Source organism: Procambarus clarkii, chromosome 53, assembly GCF_040958095.1.
Source record: "Procambarus clarkii isolate CNS0578487 chromosome 53, FALCON_Pclarkii_2.0, whole genome shotgun sequence".
Classification (NCBI taxonomy): domain Eukaryota; kingdom Metazoa; phylum Arthropoda; class Malacostraca; order Decapoda; family Cambaridae; genus Procambarus; species Procambarus clarkii.
Window position 1 is genome coordinate 33,493,282 of NC_091202.1, and position 8,852 is coordinate 33,502,133.

At 49.6% G+C, this 8,852-nt stretch overlaps 1 protein-coding gene across 1 annotated transcript; it reads right to left on the reverse strand.

The window, feature by feature from the left end:
• Positions 1-315: 315 nt before the first annotated feature.
• On the reverse strand, positions 316-8,641 carry LOC138352493 (outer membrane protein A-like). The gene is made up of 4 exons (XM_069304994.1): positions 8,498-8,641; positions 4,763-5,927; positions 1,658-1,836; positions 316-669 (listed from the first exon to the last, which is right to left on the reverse strand). Exons 1-4 carry the CDS (start codon positions 8,639-8,641, stop codon positions 316-318), a joined length of 1,842 nt encoding a protein of 613 aa, XP_069161095.1.
• Between the last annotated feature and the right edge of the window lie 211 nt (positions 8,642-8,852).

The window sequence follows — 8,852 nt, forward strand, 5'->3', positions numbered from 1 at the left end:
GTTAATTATATAAAATCGAGTCCAAGTACAGTGAAAAGCTCTGAACATCAGGACCAGTACATCATCACCATCTTGAGGTACATCATCACCATCTTGAGGTACATCATCACCATCTTGAGGTACATCATCACCATCTTGAGGTACATCACCATCTTGAGGTACATCATCACCATCTTGAGGTACATCATCACCATCATGAGGTACATCATCACCATCTTGAGGTACATCATCACCATCTTGAGGTACATCACCATCCTGAGGTACATCATCACCATCCTGAGGTACATCACCATCCTGAGGTACATCATCACCATCCTAAGGTACATCATCACGATCCTGAGGTACATCATCACCATCCTGAGGTACATCATCACCATCCTGAGGAACATCACCATCCTGAGGTACATCATCATCATCACCATTCTGAGGTACATCATCACCATCCTGAGGTACATCAACACTATCCTGAGGTACATCATCACCATCCTGAGGTACATCAACACTATCCTGAGGTACATCATCACCATCCTGAGGTACATCATCACCATCCTGAGGAACATCACCATCACCATCCTGAGGTACATCATCATAATCACCATCCTGAGGTACACCATCACCATCCTGAGGTACATCATCATCATCACCATCATGAGGTACATCATCACCATCCTTAGGTACATCATCACCATCACCATCCTGAGGTACATCATCACCATCACCATCCTGAGGTACACCATCACCATCCTGAGGTACATCATCATCATCACCATCATGAGGTACATCATCACCATCACCATCCTTAGGTACATCATCACCATCACCATCCTGAAGTACACCATCACCTTCACCATCCTGAGGTACACCATCACCATCCTGAGGTACATCATCATCATCACCATCATGAGGTACATCATCACCATCACCATCCTTAGGTACATCATCACCATCACCATCCTGAAGTACACCATCACCTTCACCATCCTGAGGTACACCATCACCATCCTTAGGTACATCATCACCATCACCATCCTGAAGTACACCATCACCATCCTGAGGTACATCATCACCATCACCATCCTGAAGTACACCATTACCATCCTGAGGTACATCATCACCATCCTGAGGTACATCATCACCATCACCATCCTGAGGTACATCATCACCATCCTGAGGTACATCATCACCATCACCATCCTGAGGTACATCATCACCATCACCATCCTGAGGTACATCATCACCATCACCATCCTGAGGTACATCATCACCATCACCATCCTGAGGTACATCATCACCATCCTGAGGTACATCATCACCATCCTGAGGTACATCATCACCATCCTGAGGTACATCATCACCATCCTGAGGTACACCATCACCATCCTGAGGTACATCATCACTATTATATTTCCTTATTTTCATATGATATATAGACAAAAATACAAGTCACAGCTTCGTGTTATCTTTTGCAGATGACATAAAATCAACATGAAAATTTCTTCTGTAATTTTGTAATTACTTCTGATGACACCACAAGGTGATATAAAGGTTTCGACTGGGCAACAAAATAAAATATTTAAAAGTAATAAATTACAGGCCCTAAGTATGATCAAATTAAAGACAAATAAAATACAGAGGTATAAAACACAATCAAATCTACCCATAATAGGAAGGCCACATGTAAAGGATCTGGGTATAATGATGTCTGACGACTTAACGTTTCAAGAGCACAACGAAGCCAATATAGCATCATAATGCTTATATTATTGAAATCACTTGTGCTGTTCCGCCTTGAGTACTGCTCAGTACTCACGTCCACCTTCAGAGCCGGAGAGATGGCTGAAATAGAGGGCATACAGAGAACATATACGGTACCCACAGACAATAAAAGAACTTAAAGTATTGGGATCGTCTCAAATGTCTCAAAATGTACACTACAAAGGAGTGGTATCAAATAATATATACCTGAAAAGTACTAGAGGGCCAGGTCCCGTGTTTACACAGTAAAATAACATACTGGAGTGAACGACATGGAAGGAAATGCAGAATAGAACTAGTGAACAAAAGAAGTGCCATAGGTACAATCGGAGAACACTGTATAAACATTAGAGGTCCGCGGTTGTTCAACATCCTCCCAGCGAGTATAACAAATATTGCTGGAACAAAAGTGGAAGTCTTCAATGAAAAATTGGACAGTTTTCTGCAAAAATGAGGAACCAGCCGGGCTGCAGTGGTTCCCTTTGAAGCAACAGCCTGCTGGACCAAGCTCTCGAGGCTGGCAGCGGGCCGGGCTCGGGGAGCTGAAGGACTCTAAGAACCTCATCCAGGTACAATCCAGGTCATCACCCAGACTTCAACACGAGTCCAGGACTTGGTCGAGAGAGAAACTTGAATTACGAGAGTTCGTCAACAAAGAAATAAAGTTACGACAGAATAAAGCAAGTGATGGAGGACGTGGATGAATGAAGTGGAGGAGGGGGATGAAGGAAGTGGAGGAGGTGGATGAAGGAAGGAGTGGAGGAGGTAGATGAAAGAAGTGGAGGAGGTGGATGAAGGAAGGGGTTTAGAAGGAGCATGAATGAACGAAGGCGTAGAGGGAGTGGATGAATGAAGAGGTGGAGGAGGTGCATGAAGGATGGTGTAGAGGTGGATGAATGAAGCGGTAGAGGAAGTGGCTGAAGGAAGAGATTAAGGAGGTGGAAGAAGCCAAACATATACAGTGAGTGAGGATGCTGCACACAGCACAGTAGCGGAGATAACTGGAAAGAAGAAGACTATCAGACGCTGAAGACCCGCCTCTAGGGGGCTCCAGAGCATGAAGACCGCCTCTTGAGCACTAGAAGAGCCCCTAGACCACCTCTAGGGGGCTCCAGAGCATGAAGACCGCCTCTTGAGCACTAGAAGAGCCCCTAGACCACCTCTAGGGAGCTCCAGAGCATGACGACCGCCTCTTGAGCCCTAGAGGAGCCCCTAGACCCCCTCTAGGGGGCTCCAGAGCATGAAGACCGCCTCTTGAGCCCTAGAGGAGCCCCTAGACCCCCTCTAGGGGGCTCCAGAGCATGAAGACCGCCTCTTGAGCCCTAGAGGAGCCCCTAGACCCCGTCTAGGGGGCTCCAGAGCATGAAGACCGCCTCTTGAGCCCTAGAGGAACCCCTCTAGGGGGCTCCAGAGCATGAAGACCGCCTCTTGAGCCCTAGAGGAACTCCTCTAGGGGGCTCCAGAGCATGAAGACTGCCTCTTGAGCCCTAGAGGAGCCCCTAGACCACTTCTAGGTGGCTCCAGAGCATGAAGACCGCCTCTTGAGCCCTAGAGGAACCCCTCTAGGGGGGCTCCAGAGCATGAAGACCGCCTCTTGAACCCTAGAGGAGCCCCTAGATCCCCTCTAGGGGCTCCAGAGCATGAAGACCGCCTTTTGAGCCCTAGAGGAGCCCTTAAACCACCTCTAGGGGGCTCCAGAGCATGAAGACTACATCAAGTCGAAGAGCATGAGCATGGGGGGACCCTCCGCCCCTTCCCGACACTCCCACACCCACATTGTCAAGGTAATATTCCCCGCCAGAGGACTCCTGGCCGCCGATGAAAGGATCAGGCTCTTATGAGCGGGAAAAATATGAAAGGCAGCGGCGGGCGGCGGCGACCGCGGGCTTTTCACCACCTTCGCTGCCTCGGATTTTTGGCGGATTCAGGAAGGTGATTCTGTATGGCCCGCCCGCAGGGTATTGTTGGTGGGATAGATGCTGTTGAAGACGGGATGGGAGTGGGGTGGGAGGGGTTCATGGTGGGATAGATGCTGTTGAAGACGGGACGGGAGTGGGGTGGGAGGGGTTCATGGTGGGATAGATGCTGTTGAAGACGGGATGGGAGTGGGGTGGGAGGGGTTCATGGTGGGATAGATGCTGTTGAAGACGGGATGGGAGTGGGGTGGGAGGGGTTCATGGTGGTATAGATGCTGTTGAAGACGGGATGGGAGTGGGGCGGGAGGGGTTCATGGTGGGATAGATGCTGTTGAAGACGGGATGGGAGTGGGGTGGGAGGGGTTCATGGTGGGATAGATGCTGTTGAAGACGGGATGGGAGTGGGGTGGGAGGGGTTCATGGTGGGATAGATGCTGTTGAAGACGGGATGGGAGTGGGGTGGGAGGGGTTCATGGTGGGATAGATGCTGTTGAAGACGGGATGGGAGTGGGGTGGGAGGGGTTCATGGTGGGATAGATGCTGTTGAAGACGGGATGGGAGTGGGGCGGGAGGGGTTCATGGTGGGATAGATGCTGTTGAAGACGGGATGGGAGTGGGGTGGGAGGGGTTCATGGTGGGATAGATGCTGTTGAAGACGGGATGGGAGTGGGGTGGGAGGGGTTCATGGTGGGATAGATGCTGTTGAAGACGGGACGGGAGTGGGGTGGGAAGGTTGATGGTGGGTGGGAGAGAGGAGGCGCTCTTTTCCAGTGCTCTAGTGTACATCTGGAGTGCTTCAGTGTACACCTGGAGTGCTGCAGTGTACACCAGGAGTGCTCTAGTGTACACCAGGAGTGCTCTAGTGTACACCAGGAGTGCTCCAGTGTACACCTGGAGTGCTCTAGTGTACACCTGGAGTGCTCCAGTGTACACCAGGAGTGCTCCAGTGTACACCTGGAGTGCTCTAGTGTACACCAGGAGTGCTCCAGTGTACACCAGGAGTGCTCCAGTGTTCACCAGGAGTGCTCCAGTGTACACCTGGAGTGCTCTAGTGTACACCAGGAGTGCTCCAGTGTACACCAGGAGTGCACCAGTGTTCACCAGGAGTGCTCCAGTGTACACCTGGAGTGCTCTAGTGTACACCTGGAGTGCTCCAGTGTACACCAGGAGTGCTCCAGTGTACACCAGGAGTGCTCCAGTGTTCACCAGGAGTGCTCCAGTGTACACCAGGAGTGCTCTAGTGTACACCAGGAGTGCTCCAGTGTACACCTGGAGTGCTCTAGTGTACACCTGGAGTGCTCCAGTGTGCACCAGGAGTGCTCCAGTGTACACCTGGAGTGCTCTAGTGTACACCAGGAGTGCTCCAGTGTACACCTGGAGTGCTCCAGTGTACACCAGGAGTGCTCCAGTGTACACCAGGAGTGCTCCAGTGTACACCTGGAGTGCTCCTGTGCACACCAGGAGTGCTCCAGTGTACACCAGTAGTGCTGCAGTGTACACCAGGAGTGCTCCAGTGTACACCAGGAGTGCACCAGTGTACACCAGGAGTGCTCCAGTGTACACCAGGAGTGCTCCAGTGCACACCAGGAGTGCTCCAGTGTACACCTGGAGTGCTCCAGTGTACACCAGGAGTGCTCCAGTGTACACCAGGAGTGCTTCAGTGTACACCAGGAGTTCTTCAGTGTACACCAGGAGTGCTCCAGTGTACACCAGGAGTGCTTCAGTGTACACCTGGAGTGCTCCAGTGTACACCTGGAGTGCTCCAGTGTACACCTGGAGTGCTCCAGTGTACACCTGGAGTGCTCCAGTGTACACCTGGAGTGCTCCAGTGTACACCTGGAGTGCTTCAGTGTACACCTGGAGTGCTGCAGTGTACACCAGGAGTGCTCCAGTGTACACCAGGAGTGCTCTAGTGTACACCAGGAGTGCTCCAGTGAAGACCAGTAGTGCTGCAGTGTACACCAGGAGTGCTCCAGTGTACACCAGGAGTGCTCCAGTGTACACCAGGAGTGCTCCTGTGCACACCAGGAGTGCACCAGTGTACACCAGGAGTGCTCCAGTGTACACCAGGAGTGCTCCAGTGTACACCAGGAGTGCTTCAGTGTACACCAGGAGTGCTCTAGTGTACACCAGGAGTGCTCCAATATACACCAGGAGTGCTCCAGTGTACACCAGGAGTGCACCAGTGTACACCAGGAGGGCACCAGTGTACACCTGGAGTGCTCTAGTGTACACCAGGAGTGCTCCAGTGTACACCTGGAGTGCTCCAGTGTACACCAGGAGTGCTTCAGTGTACACCTGGAGTGCTCTAGTGTACACCAGGAGTCTCCAGTGTACACCAGGAGTGCTCCAGTGTACACCAGGAGTGCTCCAGTGCACACTAGGAGTGCACCAGTGTACACCAGGAGTGCTCCAGTGTACACCAGGAGTGCTCCAGTGTACACCAGGAGTGCTCCAGTATACACCAGGAGTGCTCTAGTGTACGCCAGGAGTGCTCCAGTATACACCTGGAGTGCTCTAGTGTACACCAGGAGTGCTCCAGTGTACACCTGGAGTGCTCTAGTGTACACCAGGAGTGCTCCAGTGTACACCTGGAGTGCTCTAGTGTACACCAGGAGTGCTCCAGTGTACACCTGGAGTGCTCTAGTGTACACCAGGAGTGCTCCAATGTACACCTGGAGTGCTCTAGGGTACACCAGGAGGGCACCAGTGTACACCAGGAGTGCTCCAATGTACACCTGGAGTGCTCTAGTGTACACCAGGAGTGCTCCAATTTACACCTGGAGTGCTCTAGTGTACATCAGGAGGGCACCAGTGTACACCAGGAGTGCTCCAATGTACACCTGGAGTGCTCTAGTGTACACCTGGAGTGCACCAGTGTACACCAGGAGTGCACAACCGGTGCCGCCAGACGCTCTGAGGCAGACATGCTGGGCCAACCACGCCGTTGTCATGGAGACGGCGTGTGTGCGGGAGCGCGCGCGCGCCTCCTGCTCACTGAGGGGGTAATTCATTAAACTGAGCAAGGCCTCGGCGATAGGCCTAAGCTCCCGACATATTCAGGCTCAGACTCACTACCTAATAATAATATCAGCATCACTATATCTCGTATACTACCAAGAGTAGTTCATAATTGCAATGATTACGTCCAATGTTCTTATTAAGACTTTTGGTAAATCATGAACTGTCAGGGTTTTTTTTTTTTAATTAACTGGATCTACAAGAGAGACTGTTTGGTTGACTGGTTGTCTGAGGACGGAGACCAAGGGGGTGTGTCAGTAAGGGGAGAGGTGCTTTCCCTTCACCTCATCTTCGGCTATATATTGAATAGCAAAAAGGTGTTATGCTATTACGGGATCACCATAGCCCGTGCTACATGGACACTTCGTTCTGAGTAGCTAAATCTAAAACAACAACAACAAAAGTGTTATGAGATGAAGCTTACTGGAGCATGAACAGTGGGTGCTCAACATTGCAGACAAAATTCTATGCCCTGAATGTTGTTAAAGATTCGCTACCTGGAACAAGAAGTTCTAAGTAGCACGGGCTATGGTGAGCCCGTATCTATGCCCTGAAGAAGGCCATAACTATACAATTGAGAATAATTTACATGATGTCATCATTCATACCGACTCTAAATCTTCGCTCCAGGCATTGTTATCCAGTCAACACAAGAGATAATATACAACTCATCACTGAAATCCAACATATAGGAAAAGAAGCCCATAATCTAGGGTTGTCAATCACCCTAAATTGGATACTAAGTCATATTGGCATAGATGGAATTGAAAAGACAGACTCGCTAGCAAAAACTGACACTGCTCTACCTGTTGTACAGGTTCAAATACCTCCAAGTTTTTCACAGATTAAGGAGCAAATGAAGAAGAAAATACTCCCAACTATTAAAAGTCGCCACAGAACCAAAGTAGCGGAAGGAAGATCCACTGCGATATGGTACGAACAAGCCACTGGGTACTACTCTTTCAAGCCTGACAAAAAGAGATCCAGAGACATTGCAGTAGCCATACACAGACTCAGACTTGGTTACAAGTGCTGCTGGGAGGTAATAAACCCAATAGTTAAAGAGTGTCATATCTGTGGAACAAAAGCAGAGGCGCCACTATTGCACTACTTACTGGAATGTGAAGCTACTGAAGCCCTGCGCATCAAACTCAACATTAATCCAACGACAGCAGCTGCATTAGATGCACATTCCACAGCGACTATAATGATTAGAAAAGCCGTTAAAGAATGGGACTCACTAGTGAACATTCTGCCCCTACATACGCCACCAAGATAATGTTATTAAAACAAGACTAAAACAGAAGCGAAAAAGAAACAGGGAAAAAGGAGGAAACCCCACCTCCATTCAAAACTTTGACCCAAATATCAGAGTAACAAGTTTATCGCGAATAACCGAACTCAATTACGGGCTCACCAATGCCCGTGCTACATGGACATTTCGTTCTGAGTACAACAATAACAATAACAACAGGTGTTATGAGCCAAAGTAGCGGAAGGAACAAATCCACAAGGGCCGTGACAAGGATTCGAACTTGCGTCCGAGCATCCCAGACGCTGCCTTAATCGACAGAGCTACGACATTGTAAAAGAATTGCAACCGAAAAATCATCCTGATTTACCAACGGTTCCTGCAGTCTCTCCGAGACACAAACCAGGGATTTATGCAATTCCCACATGCACCCGATCTATGTCAATAGGCTGTTCTACCTCTTCGCCCTTACTTCATTACACACAGAGATCACAATAGCGTGATGCATCAAATGAACAAATCCACAAGGGCCATGACGAGGGTTCGAACCTACATCCGAGACGATCCCAGACGATGCCTTAATCGACTGAGCTACGATATAGTAAATGAATTGCACCCGGGGATTTATGGCAGGAGACCCTAAACTACAGTCCGGTGTCCTTAACTTGTATTCCCTGCGAGGTGATGGAGAAGTCATGTCTCACAGGTTTAATAGAATTCTATGACCAAGCAACAAGCATTTAGCAAAAAAGAGAAGGATGGGCAGAGTGAATTTTCTTGGACTGTCAGAAAGCTTTTGACAAAGTCCCCAATAAGAGACTTGCATAATTTGGATAAACAAGCAGGAGTAAGTGGTAGGGTGCTCCAACGGAGAAGGGAGTACCTAAACAACAGGAAGCAGAGGGCTA